Raw genomic sequence first — 20,193 nt, 5'->3', positions numbered from 1 at the left:
TATTATATTTTGTTGTTTAAATGTTAAAAGATAAAAATAAAAAATAGATTAACTCTGAAGCTAAAAGCCTAAAACTGCTGTTGGGTCCTTCAACCACCTCCATCCTCTCGATTTACAAAAGACATCCAAATTTTTTTTTTATTTAAAATAGTTCTTTATTTGTGCCCTTCACAAAAAATATGATTTTTAATCGAATCTTTCTATATATAAAAAGATGAAACTAACAATTCTAAATTGTAGGTCTAATTCTATCATATTGTGCTGAGTTTCCTTTCATCAAGAGATTAATTCCGTACTGTAGGAATAACAAATCATAGCACAAATTACCATTGAAAAACAATTAGCAGGGGGAAAGGATGAGACAAGTGGCAACAGATTCAGAGGCAATCTTGCGCCACATAGGTCTGATTATTTCTATTTTCATAATACAAAAAGGGCATAAACTTGACGGCCAAGCATCTCTCAACCCTAAAGGAAAGTAAAAATTTCCAAGCAATAGAAAGCTTTACATGGCACAACACGGACAAGTAAGCATGTGAGATTTTTCATATGGCAAAACGGCCAAATTGGATATATAACATTAAAGACCCCAACAAAACTGCAGTAACACGTGTTTGCAATGCTATTTTATTTGCTGGGAGAAGCAAATCTTGTCCGCTCCCTCTGCCGATGTAAAGCTCGATCCTTTGGTGAAGATGTCTTTCCGCCCATGCCAGCTTGCCGCATCATTTCTGCAAAGTTAGCCACTTGTAAATAAATACATATTATGTTTTCCCTTTATCTGAAGTATTTTTCAATTATGTACGACAGACCCACAACTTGGAGTCTCTTGCTTCCATAAAATAGTCAAATTTAGTACTACTACATATAAGAAAATAACAAGTTTAAAAAACTAGAGTAAAAGTTGTAAAACAATAATTTAATCCTTGAAAGTTAAAATTAGCATCAGCAGTCAATTTCATTCCTCCTATGAAGTTGATTTTGTTTATGAATATAACAATAACTATCAACTTGAAATTGACACTACCAGTCAAGTTGGTTCTTTCCTTATATATCAAATTATAGTCAATTTAGTCCCTAAATTTGACAATTGTCCTCAATTTGGTACTCGAATTTAACAACCATCAATTGATTTGGTACCTGATATTAGGAATTAAATTGACTGATAAACACTAAACAAATTAACTGATGCACGCCGAAGTTAAGGACCAAAATATATGAATTAGGAATTACAGGAACTTATTAGATATTTTACTAAAAAGAGATTTCTAACCTCGCTTTCTCTCAAGCTCTTGGTCAAGCTCTTCTTTCCACTTCCTCTGTCTTTCGGAAAAGTTTAGACTGCAAGATACAGTGCTTAAATTACTTTATATTTCTGAAAATAATAAATTGATGCTGAGAAAAGCAATGCAAGGCAAAAACAAACCAACCTTGGGCTACTGGGCTGCTGCTGAGAGTCAACTACCATTCCTTTCCATTCATTAAGGGGAGATGCTGGAATATCCTGTGAACTATGGTTATTTACATGGCCAATAGTTGATGAGGACCGGCCATTACTTCCAGGACTTCCAGCATTATCAACGGCTTTAGATGGAGTGGTAATTGGCACCCGACTAGGTGACCTGCTTTTAGGAGGTAATTTCAAGTATTTTCGAGCGGCAGTATCATCACTTATGCTATCAATCACATTGGGAGAACAAGATGTATTCAAACTGTTATAGAACTCTTCATACAAAGGCGTCTGCAGCTTTTTCAGTTCAAGAGCCTGTCATAAATGCATACAGTCAACATTATGACAGCAATTAGAAGACAAAAAGATTGATGAAGTGACAGCAGAACGACTAACTTTATTCCAACTAAAAGCAATACCTTCTCATCCAAAAAGGCTTTAATTTTTGACTCTGTGAGTTCATCATCTTCCTCTGACAGAGATGGCACGCCTGGAAAGGAAAAATCATTCTGACCCTTATCAGCCCCCGACTGATCAGGTGGCATGTAACTTTCATCGGTGCTAAAATTAATCGCTCTATTTTCCAGTTCTGGACTTGCATCAAATTTACACCCCCAATCATCAGAGGGATCAGACATTGGGTTGAAACTCTACAATAAAAAAAAGTTTCTAAGAAGTCATTAATTTCGTATTAAATAAAACAATATGGACCTGGATGCAATCACCTCAATATCATTTGACATCATTGATTTGTATTTGACATCACTCTGCGGGAACTCTTCTTTGTCATCATCAATCACACACATATCATCATCACTGCTCATTCCCCACAACTGTTTATTTCCCGAGTCCAGAGGATTTACTGTTGAGCTGCAAAGGCTACATAAATCACAAACAGTTTGTTAAACATAATCATATTACCATTCATTAGAAAGTCCTAGAAATAAATTTTCAACACCTACAAGGATTCAACATTTGGGGCACACGATGGAGAAGAAGCTTCGAAATTTTCCTGTCAGAAGTGAAAGTGATTTTCCTTAAAAATTGATTTATAAAAGATACTATTGCAGCATTTTAAATAACACTTCAATTTTACATACCGTGACATTAGATGACAGAGGAAGAGTATTCATATGTTCACCAGTAACAAAGGGATGCTGCAGCAAGTTACAAACTTCAAAGTTAATCTTAGGGAGACTGAAATATTTCACACAAAACAACCACAACCACAACAACAATAATAATAAAATTGGACAATACTACCAATCAATAGCTAACAGTACTAAAAAGGCCACTCAAAATGTTCTAAATTTCATATGACCAGTCTAAAGAGAAATGTTCATAGAATCACCTGCAGCAGTTCCGATGCCGATGACCTCAAAATTGGTTCCCTACAAAAGGATTATATATTTATTCATGATATTTGTAATCTGGTAACGAACATTTAAAAAGAGAGCATAGTAGGGCATACATTTTGTGTCTCTCTCTCTTACAAACACATGCACACTAATTAAATGTTACAACTCTTTTTTTTTTTGACAATATATAAATGTCCCAACTTCCGGGAAATCTTTCTCCCCCAATCCATTCCCACCCCCACTCCACCCACCAAAAAAAATCGATAATGTTTAGCACGATCAATCTATATTTTAAGACATAAGTATTAATTGACACGATGAAATACACAAAAACAAGGAATTTGTGATATGAGGAAAGCAGGAGAAAATTAAAGTTAACATACTTCTGTAAACATTTTAGCAGAAAATCTTTTGCTGCAACTGAGAGATGATCAGGAATTGGCGGATGGGACTTAGTTGTTCCTATATGAAAGAGAGCAGCAACCTGAAAATTCATTCGTTTAGTAGATGTTTGGAGAGCACCTCAAAACAGAATTTAAGGAGTCAGAATATGAGACACCTCTTGTTGGTATTGCTGACTCCAGGGAGGCTTTCCAGTGGCCATCTCAATCACAGTACAACCCACACTCCATATGTCAGCAGAGCTAAAAAAGCATCAATATATGAAAACATCTTTATTTAGCTTCAAACGAAACACCTTTACAAAAAGATATTATACACATGCACAATAACTAAAGCAATGACCCCAAGCACAGTATATAAGAATCTACTAATAGAATTTCAAACGTATGAGCTTGAATTTGTACATGTCATTCATCTAAAACATATAACTATCTCAATCAGACAAGGCAATTAAGATGAAAGCAATAATAACTCTGCTTCAAATTTCTTAGGACCGGAAACTTTAAAAGCAAAGTTATCCTATGTGTCTTGTTGAAAATTCCTGCCACTAACTTCTTCAATATCCTAAGCAAAGATTTTTATTTTATAACAGAAACCATCATTGTATAATTAAGGCAGGCAATTCTAATACTACTCTAGATATACAAAACTTTTGCACAGAATGGTCAACACCTGGAATCATTAACAGTCAGTCACGACTACAAATACAATACCAAGTGATATCTGACCAGAAGAAACTTCCGGGTTTTTTTAATCATGTGAATGTCAAAGCTAATTAAAAACAGAGCGGCATATCTGTAAAATATGTGAAGACTGAAGAGGGTTAATGTCCTTACAAGCTATGCCCAGTCTGGAGAATAACTTCAGGAGCCATCCAATATGGAGTACCCTTCATGGACTTGGCACCGGAAATGGTTGCCTAGATAAAAACCACTCCTTAAACAAATGTGCAAACAAAAGAGCCCTCACAAAGGAAAAGCAATATACATAATAGTAGAGCAACAGATAAGACTGAGATTACCAGCTCAACGACCTGCTTGGATGCCCCAAAGTCTGCAAGTTTTATGCACCCTTTATTATCTACAAGAATATTGGCCCCCTGCAATTAATTTAAAATTGAACATCAGCCACCAGAAAAGAACCAAGATAGCATCCATATCCATATCAATGAAATAAAAGTCACCTTAATGTCTCTGTGCATGATTCCATTTTTGTGCAAGTACTCAAGTCCAAGTAGTAACTGCTTCGTGTAAGTTCTTATTACCTGTTGAATGAATTAGTGGAAATGATTTGGGATATAAAATTACCAAATACCAAAGTATATTGGACCCGTAACTAAAACTTACAGCCTCAGGGAAAGCCCCAAACTTCCCCAATAGTGATGATATGGATCCACCAGGAACAAACTCCAGGAGAATATTTAGGGTGTCCTCTTCTCTGACTGTACCCAAATATCTCTACAGCATAAAAAAATATCCAGTCAAGAGATAGTTTGGGCGAACTAATTGGCTTAAAGAATCTTTCACCGATAGAACATCATACTCACAACTATGTTGGGATGTGAAAGGTCTTTCAGTAATTTAACTTCTTCCTCAAGCTCTTTTATGTGAGCCTGTTAGTAGTATGACAACGCATTAATCAAACAATCGCATAAGGACTATGCAAATTCAATGAAGATCTCAAAGATAGGAACACCACAAAATCTGTGTCATGCCACGTTTAAGAACAAATAAACTCTGGATTTACATAATTGTGTGAAAGGAGACTGTTTTCGCATCACTTAAGGATAATCCCTAGTTTGAAGCATAAATTACGGATTTACTTCACCCGCTTCTTCAAGTCTCGCAGTAAACTTTGTATTTAAGATGAAAAAAATTCATAACACAAAAATTGTGCAATGCCTTTAGTTGAAAACAAATTGTAACAACTACAGCAACAGGCAAAATCAAACATCTATAAGTTACAATAACCCTGTTTATTATTTGGAACTGTGTACACAATCGAGTACCGACGAACGTCTTTAATCTATATTATATGCGTTACAACAATTGACTAACAGCAAATTGCTTTAGTCGATGCAATCAGAACTAGTTGCAAATAGAACTTAATTAAACAACAAACCTGTGCCTTCTCCTTCGAAGCACTACTCGCCGCAATCAAAACCTATAAACCAGACAAGAAAAACAAAATCAATAAGCACTAAAGCTAAAACCACAACTAGTTCAAATAAAATCGAACCGCGAGGACAGACTCGGATAAAACAAGAGACTAGAACGAAGTGAATTCAGAAAAATAATCAAGCGAAAAAGAGAAACAGAAGCTAGGAACCGAACTCCGAAAGGAAATGAAGGCAAAATTAGATAGCGTATATTAACGATGAAGCGAGAGGCGATGAATTAACGAAGAAAGAAATTGACCTGTTTAACCGCCAGAAGCTCTCCGGAATCGAGATTCATTCCAACGTAGACTTGGCCAAAGGCGCCGCAACCGATCAACTCGCCTTTCCGCCATCGGATCGGAGGCGCGGCGTCCTTAGGAATGGACGGCGACGGCGGCGAGGGTTTGGAGAAGACTCTGGAACTTCGGATACAGTAACTGATCTTATCGACGAGGCTTCCTCCGACTCCGAGCGAGGCTTCTTCGTTCTCCGGCGAACCGCGGAATACGAGTGATCGGCGAACTGATCCGAAAATGTCTTGCATTTGTGATCTCTCTCGCTTTCTCAGTGAGAGTGAAGAGTGATGCGAATGCGAATGCGAATGCGTGAGTTAGAGAGAGACGTTGCGTCGGCAACCACGGAACTGAACTATACAAATACAAAGAATAGAGGGAAAAGGGAAAGGGGTCGCGGATATCACTTTTCAAATTTTGGGTGACTTCCCAATATAATAAAAATAACTTTCGGGGGCGTTTTCATAATTCTTCGGGTTTTTTGGACTTGTTTACTTAATTTGGAACACTTCAATTTCCTTTTCAGTTTTCACCCCTTTTTACAGACACGACGTCCACCCTTTGTTCAACTCATCATTATTATTGACTTGACCCTCTAATTCATTTGTTTTCTTCCTTTTTAAAATTCATAATAATTCAGAAATATGAAGCCAGTCCCTAACAAAATATAAGTTTCGTTTTAAGGAAATAATTATATTAATTGTGCATGTTTGTTTGCGTCACAAATACAATGAAATGATTGAGAATCACCGAAACAAGATTTAATTATAATTATCAAGATTAAAGATTGTTTAAATTATATAATCTTGTAAAAAAAATATGAATTTATGTTTGATTTGGATAATTTATAATAAATTTTATAGTTAATATTAGTTCATCTCGCTTATATAGTATGAAGTTATTTTATGCGTTTTAAATATAATAAAATTATATTATTTTAGATATTATTTTCAATTGTTAATCCAACATCTATCAATTAAATAAGTGTACATTCTTTAAATAAAAAAATATAATTTAGCATTTAAAATTAAGTTATATTATCATGCATTGTTTTTGTTATATAGTAAATTGTTAAATTTTATAATAAATAAATAAAAGATATAAAAATGATAGTGATATAACATTGTCGATACATAAAATCAATGAGTTTTTTTTTTTTTTTAAGAACCTCTTTAATTCATAAAATTGATAATATGATAAACAATACAAGGTAAAATATGATGAATATCACGAAGATCAACTTTGAATTCGATTTTCTTTACTAATAAATGAGCCACCGAATTGGCTTATCGAAGAAAGAATCTGACTACGCAGTCGGAAACATCATTCTGCAGATAATGGCAATCTGATTCAAAAGTTACCCCTTCTAAATTAAAGTCTCTAACCCACAATAATGCTTCATGGAGAGCAAAGCCTCGCATTCATTTAATTCCGGCAAGATAGTGAAACCACGAGTTCTAGCTCTGATGAAAGCTTCACTATGATCTCGTATACACAACCCTACATTAAAAGACTGTTTTGTTGATGAAAAAGTCGCATCCAAGTTGCACTTCAGGCTACCGAATTTTGGGAGAACCCATTTGGGAAATAAAAATTAACAAACTTGCTATTCATGTATTTCTTATATCTTAAAATAAACTATGCTACAACTATTGTGTTGAGCATTAACTTAACTAAAGATCATAGCTCTTTAACTTGGAGCCTAAGATGAACAAAACTAAGACACATATGAAGTATAAATCAGCTAAAAGTTCATGAAGGCACAAACTGCATTCTACTTAAATTTTCAACTTTTTGTACGTTTAGAATAGAGTCTAACGGGTCTTTGACTTGACTTAAAAAACCCTTCTAACATTTTTTTTCTTGTAACGTTTCCCACAAGTAACCATGCTTTTTTTCATTGAAAAATATTGTAATGGTCCATTATTATTAAGTTTACAATTGATGAAATAAGCAAGGACAACTGTAGCACATACAGATAAATGCAGAAAATCTATCATTCCTATTTTGAACTTCTATGATATATAATTTATTTATTTTGCAGAAATATGCAATGATTCCATACTTTTTTTTTTACACCTCCAATGATTCGATACATAGAGCAGTTAATATTTAATTTATCATGGAATACTATCTTTAGGAATCATTGCGTCATTTTGTTAATTTTGAAATATTGCATTGCTAGGTATCTAGTGTGTTCTTTCTTTTTTAATGCATGCTATAATTAAAATTACTTTACTTAATTACCAAATACCTATAATTCAAAAGTATTAATGAGAAGGTTTTACAAATACACTCAAGAAAACTAGGAGAAATAAGTGTATATTTGGATTAATTTATAGAGATTTTAGAAAAATAATTTAAAATAAAACTGAAACAAAAATGCACTTTGTAGAAAAAGTTCCAATAAAGCTTTAAGAAATAACTGCAATCTACACACCAAGAGTGTTCAAAAAAAACTATTTTGAACTAAATTATTTTAAAAATTAAACTAAATTAGATTATAAAAAATTGAACTTTTTTTTTATAAAAATTAAACTAAACTATATTTTAAGTTAAGTTAAAAAAATTAAACTATTATAAAAAGTTTTTTAGTGCACTTTAGTTATAAAAAAATTATAATAACTTTTCCATAATTCATGTGATGCTTTTTATTATAAATAATATTATATATCTTAAAGATTTTTTAATGTTATCCAACTATACATTAACATGAATAATTAAAATATAAACTTTTAATAATTATTTGATATATTATTATGAGATAATTTTTAATTGATTGATCATGTAAGCAATGTATTAAAATTAAAATTTATTTTAAAATACATTGACTATAATTTAAATTATTTAATACTTTAAAAAAAATTTACAATAATTTTAAATCATGTCTTTTGTTTTAATTTTTCTTTCCTTTGTATTACTCGTTTTTACTAATTTTAGTTAAATGTAAAGGAGAAAATGATACTTTTCAAGACTCTAAATATTTAACACAACTACATATCTATGACTCAAACTTGAGAGAATTGATTAAGCTAAAACAAACTATTTACTGATTAATAGGGCTATTCAAAATTATTTTAAACTAAACTATTAGAAAACTAAACTATAAAAAAATTTATAAAAAAACAACTAATATTTTATAAAAATTAAATTGAACTTAAGTTCAATTTTAAAAAACTAAATTACTATAAAAAAAATCAACTTCATTCCGTTCAAATTACAATAAAAAAATTTGATTTAGAGTACAAAAATAATTTAATTCAGTATAAAGTATATTTTATTAAAAAAAATTAGAATGTAGTTAACTAAACTTAAAAAAATAGTTTAATTTAAATTGCCTAAACTATTTAATAATTTAATTTAATTCAAGTGAAGTACTATTATAATTAACTTTAGTTTTCACAATTTAGTTTAGTTTAATCGTTTTGTGAAGAAAAAACCGACAAGCATTACTAGCCAAAACACGTGGAATGGAGAAATATAGAAAATTGTTGATTTGATCGAATGTTATTCAATCCAACAATAGATGACAAGTAAGGCTGTCAGAGCCAAAAATAATAATAATGTTTTGAGGAGGCATCCTTAAGAAACAAAAAATAGAAGAAGAAAAAAACATTCTTGTATTTTTTACAAAAAATAAAAATAAAAATTGAGGGAGCTTTACTATTATGTGTGTGTGTGTATTTTTTTGTTGGATCATACAAATAGAAATTTATGGCTAGAGAATTCCTTTAAAAAAATGTTTAGAATATAACATTTTTTTTTAATAACAATTATTCATACAAGTTGGATCATAATTATTTTTGTTGATAATAGGGTCCATCCATAAAATTTAACGTTGATCCAAAAAGAACCATAATCTGATAAGTAACCATAAGGTATGAGTATGACCCCAAAAGTTAAGTTGCCATATAAATTTTTATATTGAATAAAAGGCCCAAATGCCGGGGCGGAGCATGCCACCAAGAAAAGCCACATTACAAGAGCAATTAAATATTATTTCGGGTATTGATTCCCGCACATGTTTTTGGCAGAGCAGTAATTGAATTTGAACGCCAAAAGTTTCTTTTACATTAGGATCCACAATAATAGGCATAAACTCGTATACGCGAGTGTGCTGGAGTCTGGAGAGTCTTCATTTTATTTCTATTATAATTTATAATTAATATCATGGAATGCAAGAAATTCGAGACTTATCATTATTTTTTTATAATTTCTACAACAGTTTAAAAATTCTATTGAATCTCATTAAGTAGTTCATACTTAAGGGGCACAAATGGCTGAATGCTCATTCGTCCTGCCAAGATCCTATGATCAAATTCGTGTAGTCCCTTGTCACTATTTTATTCACAGCGTCTCCTATACAAATTATGCAGATAAGCTACTGTATTGAAAAAATAGGCGAGGAGGCTGCATGCCAGAATGTGAACCACGAGTACCATAGCACATTAATATGAAAATCATTAGATACTCTCATGGGTGACAGGCCGAGTATTGTTCCAAAGCCATTGGCGAGCAGAGCCATCCAACAATGGTGAAACCTGTGAAGAATAATAATGGTTACCAGACAAACAATGAACTAAACAAGGTTAGGAAATAGAAAATTAAGTGGGAGTTAGGGAACTGGAGGGTGTAGGAGTAAGGGGACTGTTTGGTTCCTATAGAGGGGGGAAGGGGTGGTTCCATTCCGAGGCAATGCCAAAGAGAGAGGGTGATCAGATTGTAAACACAAGCATGCTCCATGACGTTTTACTATTCTTAAATTGCTGAGTTGCAGTTGCATCAAAATTTTATATTTTAAAGAAACACAAGACCAAGTATCGGACAGGGAATTACAAAAGTACGTCTAGATGAATTATGCCTTAATTTAAAGCAAAGCCAGGCCCATGGGATAAAGTGATAATGCATTTGTATAATCTTCTATAACAATAGATAAAAATGATACCTTTCTCTTCAACTACTTTTGGTCTCCATTTTTAATAAAGTCATTCTATCCTTCAAATCAAATTTTTCATTAAGTAACTATACATTACACAATTACTCTCTTCCTAAAGTTATTATTTTTTCTTTAAAAAATAAATAGAGATACGAAATATATCAATCCGACTAGTATAAACAATGCAAAGAGCAAAACAAGAGCAAAAAGAAAACCATGGAACACACTAGAAGGAAAAGCCAATGTCCCAAAAAGAGCCAAAGCAAAATACCTTTTCCCAGACTAGTGAGTGGTAGTTGTTAAGCCAGTCAACCTCTGCAGCCGATAACAGAGACAAATCAACCAATTTAATCTGCAAGATATGCCCAGGATGGTAAAGAAGTGTACGAAAGGATATATGGTTCAGAATAGAATGTTTTAATGTTCAGGAGAAAATGAGGAGACCAAATGAAAACTGAAAGCATCACATCAATTCAAATCCTCAGAAAAAATATTTAAAGTATTAACATTCAGAATGGAATGAGCAGCCAATTCTAATTAATGATAAATTTCCCAAGAATACTTTCAACGGTGCAGGTATGGAGAAAATACTCAAAATAGGCCTCAAGGACCTCTGTTAATCCCATATATCAAGTATCAACACTTAAAAAAAGGACTTGCCACTACTACATCAGTACAGAAGCATATTAGATCCAAATTTATGGTAGAATAAGCTATTTAACAGGCTCTTGCAAAGTTGCAAGTGGTGTTTTGGCCTTTTGGGGTACAACAGGTGTTTTATCTTTCACGAGTATCACCCAAAAAAAAACAAAGAAAACTATTAACAGAGGCAAAAAAATATAGGGTCAGGATGACCAACACGCAACAACATACCTGAATGGGTACGTATGTAAGTTTTTCAAATCCTAGGTATTCAATTCCCCCAAAACGATTTGGTGTCTCAACATTTCTTACATACAGGAGATTCTGCAAGATAAAAGAGTGTAATCATCATGCAAGCCAAAATATAAGAATGACAAGATGTTATTTTAACAGTTAAGCAGAGAAAAAAGGAAAAATGACTAATAGGATGGTATCCTGGCATTTTCTCGTTATAAGTGATGGCAAGAATATTGAATTATAGAAAAATCATCGATCTAACAACCATGACAAGCCTCTTAAAACACTCATGATTGATGGAAGGTTTTGCAATCCATCCATGAAATTGAAATTGCCACGTATTAACCAGTAAAGAAATCTGGAAAATAGCATTTGAGTTTCAAAAGTTCTCAAAAGACAGCTTCTTTCATTAGTAAATCAAAATACTTCTTGAATTACCTTCACATACTCCAACAAACATTAGGTTTAAAGGATGAACTTTTTAAAGGAAATGAAATTAATACGAGTATTAACAACACCTAATAAAACTAATTAAATGATAATCCAAACAATACACCAACACCAGGAGCTAAAGTTAACATTTAAGAGCATATAAATAGCTGAAGAGAATATTACCTCAATCCGAATACCAAAGGCATGGTCTTCATAATAGCCAGGCTCATTGCTAACAATCATGCCTTTCACTAGAGGGGTCAAATTTCCAAAACGGTGACTAATACTTTGAGGGCCTTCATGGACATTTAATGCAGCTCCAACACCGTGCCCAGTCCCTGAACAGATAACAGGACAATTGTTCAATCAATCAATTCAACCATTTGGTTTTAAGAAAATGTATAACAGCTCTCCATTTGAAGTAGGAATATACCATGCCTGTAGTCAAGTCCAACTTTCCAAAGAAAGGAACGGGCAAATGCATCCAGCACAAAACCAGGGGCATTTTCTGGGAAGACTGATTGATCAAGAGCTATATGACCCTGCAATTAGATACATGGATTTAGACAAACAATTATTTAAGAAGGTCAAATTACCAGGACTGAGATATTAAACATCACTAACACAGCCATTAAACATGTACTTGAAAAATAAAAATGTATAAATTTGTATGATTGACAAATTAACCTAGATTGCTGAATTGGGAAGGACACTCCCATGAATAAAACGCAGAAATAAAGCCATGAAAAAGGTATAAAAGCAAGATACCTGCAAAACTCGGGTAAAGCATTCTTTCTCTCTTGTTGTAGGCTTGCCAAAATGAACTGTTCGTGTTATGTCAGTTGTGCCATCAACATATTGAGCACCACTATCCAATAAGAACAATTTATTGGCATCCACAAAACTACAACTCTCTGGTTCTGGTTTGTAGTGTATGATAGCACCATTTGGACCAGAACCTGAACCAATGAAATCAATTGATTATAGCCCAAAACAAAGAGGAATTGAACTGAAGCCAAAGAAGAGATGTAAAAATACTAAATGGAACTACCGGTAAATAGCAACATATTTTCATCAAATTACCATATTCTGTTACATGGGATTACTAAATGGTGTTCCTTCTCACTCCATAGTCCATACTTACAGCAGGAGGTGTTTTTATTTGTAATTTTCCCTAAAACTATTGGCAGTTAAACAAATCTGTGGAAAAACTATAGCAGTATCTTTTCAAGTTTCTTTAACCATAATTCAATGGAAAATACATATAAAAATATTTCAGTCTACCACTGTACCACTTATTGTGTCAAAGCTAGTATCCAGGAAACCAGCTTGTTTTGAGCGAAACTCAAGAAGTTTATCTGCAACTTCTACTTCTGTTACTACCCTATCCTGAGTGATTTCTGTCTCTAGCCAATCCCAGAACTGAGCAAGGGCAGCAGCATCCCTGGAAAAAAAAGAAAAAAAAAATAGCATAGTTATAGTTATATGTATTATGTATGTGTGTGTATGTGTCCTGAAAGCAAGCTTGTGAGTGACTATTGCACAAAAATTATTTAATTCAACATTCCTATCAAACACTTATGAATATCCAACAGGGGAAGAACAGATAATGCAGCCAGCCATCCAAAATTGCATGAACTCTGATTTCTCTTTAAATCTAGACAAGTCATACTTTATTAAAAATATGTTAATCCACTAACATTTGCATAATAAAATAAAAAAGACAATATACCACCCCACCCCAGAAAAATCTTGATTTGACAAATAAAAGTTAAGTGGTAAGCTGACCACAAGTTCTTTCATAATTTTTCAAAACTACTGACCATTTTTTTAATAACTGAAACAAAGTCCAATGCATAGCCTGTCTAGGATATTCTATGGTCTCCATGTATGTAGATCATTAAAATACAGAAATCAAAACAAGCAAAAAATCCATATTTATCATCACAAAGGTAAAATATGGTAACCTTAAATGACAATCTTGCATTCCTTCTAACTCTGATTCATTTTTTATGGCCTTTGCTAGAGAAACAGGAGAGGCTCTATGAACAGCAAAGGGTATGTCCGAGTGCTCAATGGATCCATCAAAACCATTTGTCCTAGTTTTGTGTTTACTCTTACGGCTCCAATTATATCTGTCGCAAGCAGCACTGTACGCATTTACAATAGCAGCATTAACAGATGAAGTATCCAACCAAAGGGAGGAACCTTGTGCTGCCAGCCTGAAAAAGAAAATCAAGCTCAGTTCCCAAAACCATGCCACTTTTACAAAGAAAGTAAGCATAAACAATTGAAAGAATGAAAGCTACTGCTTTGGCATGTCTAGTTGTCTACTATAATATCTTAGACATTTCTATTAAAACAATGTAAAAATTGGGAGGGGCATGAAAAAAAATGGATTTTCCATAATTACCTTTCAACTTCAGATATAACTGAATTGTATGGCCTGATCTCTATATCTGCTTTCTTCAAGTGATCACTCACCTCTTCAGTAATTTTGGAATCATCTATAAATAATTTTGCTCCACCAATCTCCACAATCAAGTATGCATACACAACCGGTGAATGTGGAATATCACTGCCTCGCTTCAAAAGAAAAAGTATAAAATTACTCTCACTAAGCGAAGAATCAGCAGAGAACAGCGGGAAAAAGGAAACCGATATGTTACTTATGTTAGACCCATGAAACTTGAATAAAAGGCTCAGACAAAGTTTACAAGGATAAGTGATAGTATATACATAACCATCAGGTAATGGTGTAAAGAAAAAGAACTAAAGATACATTACCAAGTTCAATAACCATGCAATTTCATCGAGCATGGAGATGATAATTGCAGATGTGCCAACACCGTCAAGTTCTGACCTCAAAGATGACAATTTTGTTGCTACATCCAAACCAGCATACTTCAAGTCATGCACTCTAACTGGATTATTTGGAAGTTTTGGCCTAGATTCTTTCCATATTTCATCCACAAGATTTGAATTGTACAAGTAAATGAGCTCATGGTTTTTCTTAGAGATAGCCCCCTTAAGTTCCTCTGCAGCATCCGAAGTAAAAAGAAACTGCCTCCTTAACAATATGGAAGAGAACATCATATCAGGCACAGGGACAAAAAAGAAGGTATGCAAACTAAAGAAAAGAAAATACATGGTCATTGGTTTAGTATAACAAGAGAGGATGAACACAATCTTTGACAGTATATCAGTATATTTATGATTTAGATTACGAGTTAGAAAAGACAACCTATTCACTACTTAATTGGCTACATTGACAATACAACACTGCTCATAATTATGACCAAGAAAAAATAAAGAACACCTTCAGCTTGTACTTGATGAGAGTTGGAATGAATAGCAGTAAATATACAGTTTGCTACAAAAATAGAAAATAACATTTTAGGAAATCAACCTGCAACATAATTTAATGGTGTTTGGTAGCACACAGTTGATGTAATTCTTAACTTCCTGTAAGGTTTCCAAACACACAATAAAAGAAGACACAATACAAATGCCCCACGAAAACTCACGGGATCAATGCCAACTCTGCCACCCGGAGCCAAAACCTCATTGAGCCATTCACTAGCAGTAGGAACTCCCGCATTTCCCGCTCGCATGAGAATCCAATTGGAGCTCAGCTGCTTCTCCGCCTACAACAAATCATAGAAGAAAAATAAGTCACAAAATCGACAAAAATCATTCTCAATGAAGACTAAATCAAAGAAACCTGTAGAAAATATCTGCCATCTGTCCATAGAGCAGCTTTGTCCTTAGTAACAACAGCAGTTCCAGCACTGCCGGTAAAACCCGATATGTAGGCTCTCCTCGTGTAACACTCGGCGATGAACTCGCTCTAACACCAAATCAAAATCAAAATCAAAATACATATACTTAATGTGTGTTAAAATTAGTTTAAACACAAGTTGAACAACATATGCTGGATAAACTAATATGGAAAGTGCATAATCTAATTTTAACTTATGAAGTTTACGAAGAAATTTATTCAACCATGCTGTTACATTGATAGGGATGTTGCTGAAGCAAGGTAAACCTAACCTGGTGAGCGTCTTGAGAAGGGACGATGTAAGCGTCGATTTGAACTCCGGGTTTGGAGAAGAGGTGTCGGAGCGCGGTGAGTTTAGGGTCAGGCTCGGGGTCGTTGCGAAACTTTCTGATTTCCGAAGACGGTTTGGCTTTGAAGGAACTGGTGCAGTTTCGGATGGTTAAGGAATGTTTGTTATGGGATTTGAGATTGTGGAAAATTGGGATTGGGCGCGAGAGGCAGAGAGGGAGGGGAAGGAAGAAAGAGCGGGTTGAGAGTGAGAGAGGAGATGCAACGAGGGCTCGCTGCATTGTATTGTAGTTGATTGCAGTGATAATTTGTGTGCTTTCCGAAGAAATGGAAGTGATGCAGTAGTTTATTTCTCACACGATAACGTTCTTCTTCTTATGTAGTGTGTTAGCTGGGTGCGGTTGCCGTGCCTCTACCATTTGCACCCATATCAAACTTTAATTTAATCTTCAAAAAAAATAATAAAATAAATTATATATATATATTAACAAATTTGTCTTTTCAAAAAAAATAATTTTATTAAATTAGTACATCCAATTTTATATAAAACATCTTATTATCTAATTCATTAGAATTAAAAAATAATTAATTTAATTGGTGATAATAAATTTATTTTAAATTAGATGTGTTAAATTTATTCTTTTAAAAAATAATAATAAATATATTTTATTTTTATTTATTTCTTCTATAAATAAATTATATTATTTTTTCTAATTAAGATTCATGTATCTTCTTATAAATAAAAACGAAAGTCATAACTATTAAAAGTTGGCGTTTTTTATAAATAAAATAAAATAAAAACGCCTCTAAAGATAATTGATAAAAATGAGTGTGATAATTGTAACGATCGAGCTGGTCACTACACATGGCACAGCACACTGGAAACATCAGGCAGATAGAACAAGTATATAATATAGGATCTAGAATATATGTATATACAAGGTCTCAAATCCGACTAGAGTTAGAGTGTACAACAAAAATACATCAAAGCTACTACACCCAGTAGCTAAACAACAAAACATCAAAATAGATCAGCTCCGTCTGCCAGCTACAGACCCTACGCCAGCCACCAACCTATCCCTGCTCTGCTTCCATACATAGTATGAACATTGCAGTCCAAACATCATGAAGACAACAAAGGGTAAGCTAGTGTAAAGAAATCAACATACACATATAAATATATGAATGGAAACATCTACAGCTATCAGCACACCCGCACAGCTTATACTACACCACAGCAATTCAGCAATATCAGCACCGCTTAGCGGCTATAACAGCACCACAATAGTGGTTAACAGCACCGACATAGCGACTATAACAGCACCACAATAGTGGCTAACAGCACCGACATAGCAGCTATAACAGCATACAGCTCAACAATAAACAGCGTAGCAAAACAGCTCACAGCACAGCACAACACAGCAATTCAGCATACAGCACAACTAAGTAGTATTCAACACAGCTTACTACTCACACCTCAGCTCATCATTCTAGAGCACAGCAATATCATATAATACAACATTTAAACTCATCAATAACAGCTAGCTTAGCACAGTAATAACATCAAATTTAGCTAGTTCAGCATAAAACCACCTCTCTCGGCTAATTCAGCAAAGTTTAACCGCTAATTGTACATCAAATCAACATCTTCATACGCGCTCGGCGCACCCATGGTTGCGCCCGGTGTGGCACATCCAGATGCACCAGGGGCTAGCGCGCCCGGCGCAAGCGTGCTCACGCCCGGCGTACCTCAACCAGAGAGTCCAAGGCTCTCTCGCGCTTGACACAATACCCAATTGCGCCCAGCGCATGTCAGGTAGAGACTCAAGGGGTCTCATGCGCCCGACGTGGCCTAACCCGCGCCCAGCGTGGGAAAGGCAGAGACCTACCAAGGTCTCGCGCCCAGCGCAATTTCAAATTATGCCCGGCGCCCCCTCTGGCAGAGACCCCCAAGGGGTCTCCGCGCCCAGCGCGACAAAACTCGCGCCCAACGCAGCACCAGATAACCCAAAATATGCCACAACTGTCATCGCGTCCAGCGCAGTTCAAGTCACGTCCAGCGAGGGCCAGCCAGAGACTCTCATTTCCAAGTAGGCATGGCAATCTAACCCGCCCCCGTGGGTACCCGCCTGAACCCGCCCCGATTTGGATGGGGAAAACCCGTGTTTATCGGGTTCGGGTTCGGGTTTGGGTTTTCCCCGATTGATAAAATCGGGGGCGGGGGCGGGGGCGGGGATGTTAATACCCACCCCGCCCCCGTCCCCATACCCGCCCCCGTCCCCATACCCGCCCCCCGCCCCCGCCCTGCTTAATAATATAATTAAAAAATTATTTTTATATATATAAACCAAAATTATAAATATTTATATGTAAAAATTTATATTATTTCTTTTATTTTTTAAAAATTGTTCATATTTATTTAAAAGAAAAAAAGAAGAAAAAAAAATAAAAGCGGGGGCGGGAAACCCGAACCCCGCCGGGGGTGGGGATGGGGACCTAGATTTTATCCCCGGCGGGTATCGAGGGCGGGGGCGGGGGGCGGTTTAAATTTGCGGGGGCGGGGGCGGGGAACGTAAAACCCGCCCCCGCCCCGCCCCGTTGCCATGCCTATTTCCAAGCACGCCCGGCGCATACATCATTGCGCCCGGCGAGATTGCTCAAATGGAGTCTCCTGGTAGTCTCGCGCCCGGCGCGAAGAACAGTGCCCAGCGCGAAGCTCAACAGCAACTTCCCCAAGTTCAAAAATTTCATCAAATCGCACAAATCAAGTCATTCAAACACATGCAATCGGTTAAAAACTCCACATTTTCATCCAACAGCTCAAAAACACTTCCTTTTTACACATGCAACCATGAAACAAGTGAGAGACCCAAAATTCATCAAAAACCCCAAAAACCCCAAAGTTCATTTTCAGCACTTCAACCAAAAATCAGTAACATCAGCCAACAATTTTGAGTTCCTAGAACTCGTTCACAACCAAAATCAGCAAGACCTAGCTTCCCTTACCTCGGGCAAAGATTTTCGAGCTTCCGGGAACTTGAACGGAGAAGAAGAAGAGTGAAAAAGAGCTTGAACGGAGAGGAAGAACAAGCTTGCGGAATCAGCTCTCGTACAAGGAATCAGCTCTCACACCACTTGCACCTACGGTCACCAAGATTCACCACAAGGAAATTTGAGAGAAAATGAGTGAGGGTTTAGAGGGAAAGAAAGTCTTGTGTGAGGAAGAGTGAGTGAGGCTGAAAATGAATAAGGGTGAAAATGGAAAAATGAAAATAGGGTCCTCACAATAATTTTTCAATATTTATGAATGAAGTTTAGTATAAGTTTTTCAAAAAATAATATGATAACAACTTGAACTTTAATAGACTAGTTTTGTTAGAAAATATAATTACAGGATGAGATCAAAATAATAATAATAATAATAATAATAATAATAAATGATATAGTTATACTATTTAATAATTATATATATGTATATTAAATTTCAATAATTTAATTATAAAATTAAAAAAATTATTGAATAAATTATCTATAAATTTTTATAAAATTTAAAAATTATTCATAAAAGCTCATACAATGCATATAAGTTTAACTTTTATATTAAAGTAAATAATCAATGTATTGATTGTATAATTAAACTTTACACCATTAATTTGTCACAAACTAATATATATATATATATATATATATAAGTTATAATAATATTGGTATAATTTATACTAAGTATTACACTGCTTAATAATTTTATATTAAATATGAATTTTGTAAATCTAATTGTTATATCGAAAGTCTTTTACTCTTATATATACAAAATTTTATATTAATTCAATATAATTTGATACTTCATTTTTATAAAATAAAATTGATATAATATATTCACTCAAAATATACTAAAATATAAACATCCATATAAACTAACGTGAACTTTCAATCTAATGATTGGATTTACAAAATTTACATCTAATATAAAGTTATTAAGAAATATAATACTTAGTAAAAATTACATCGATATTATTATAATTCTAATCTATTATATATATATATATATATATATATATAATAAAGTTTGTTTAATTTTATGATAAAGTAATAAGTTTTAGAAATCTCATTTGTAAACGGATTATTAATACATTTTATTTTTGTTTCTCTTTTCCTATGACATCAATTTTGTCCTTTATATTAAACACACTTCTATTTTACAGAATATTTTTAAAAA

General features: G+C 34.2%; 2 protein-coding genes across 2 annotated transcripts; both read right to left on the bottom strand.

The window, feature by feature from the left end:
• Positions 1-298: 298 nt before the first annotated feature.
• NP2 (NPK1-related protein kinase 2) lies at positions 299-6,075 on the bottom strand. The gene is made up of 17 exons (XM_020356644.3): positions 5,628-6,075; positions 5,332-5,373; positions 4,757-4,822; positions 4,557-4,667; positions 4,394-4,474; positions 4,232-4,309; positions 4,047-4,129; positions 3,368-3,452; positions 3,192-3,292; positions 2,802-2,841; positions 2,551-2,607; positions 2,413-2,462; positions 2,176-2,329; positions 1,870-2,100; positions 1,431-1,765; positions 1,274-1,341; positions 299-731 (listed from the first exon to the last, which is right to left on the bottom strand). The coding sequence occupies exons 1-17, from the start codon at positions 5,910-5,912 to the stop codon at positions 628-630; spliced, it is 1,971 nt and encodes a 656-aa protein (XP_020212233.1). The 5' UTR covers positions 5,913-6,075; the 3' UTR covers positions 299-627.
• Positions 6,076-9,837: 3,762 nt separating this feature from the next.
• Positions 9,838-16,379, bottom strand: LOC109797353 (Metallopeptidase M24 family protein). Its single transcript, XM_020357366.3, has 13 exons — positions 15,962-16,379; positions 15,633-15,758; positions 15,436-15,555; positions 14,696-14,971; positions 14,322-14,494; positions 13,876-14,130; positions 13,201-13,352; positions 12,677-12,867; positions 12,342-12,450; positions 12,092-12,246; positions 11,471-11,563; positions 10,869-10,949; positions 9,838-10,202 (listed from the first exon to the last, which is right to left on the bottom strand). The coding sequence occupies exons 1-13, from the start codon at positions 16,256-16,258 to the stop codon at positions 10,125-10,127; spliced, it is 2,106 nt and encodes a 701-aa protein (XP_020212955.1). The 5' UTR covers positions 16,259-16,379; the 3' UTR covers positions 9,838-10,124.
• Between the last annotated feature and the right edge of the window lie 3,814 nt (positions 16,380-20,193).

This window comes from Cajanus cajan, chromosome 6, assembly GCF_000230855.2.
Source record: "Cajanus cajan strain Asha chromosome 6, NIPB_CcT2T_4, whole genome shotgun sequence".
Lineage (NCBI taxonomy): Eukaryota > Viridiplantae > Streptophyta > Magnoliopsida > Fabales > Fabaceae > Cajanus > Cajanus cajan.
Note: the sequence above shows the minus strand (reverse complement) of the source record. Positions and strands in the feature narration are given on the sequence as shown.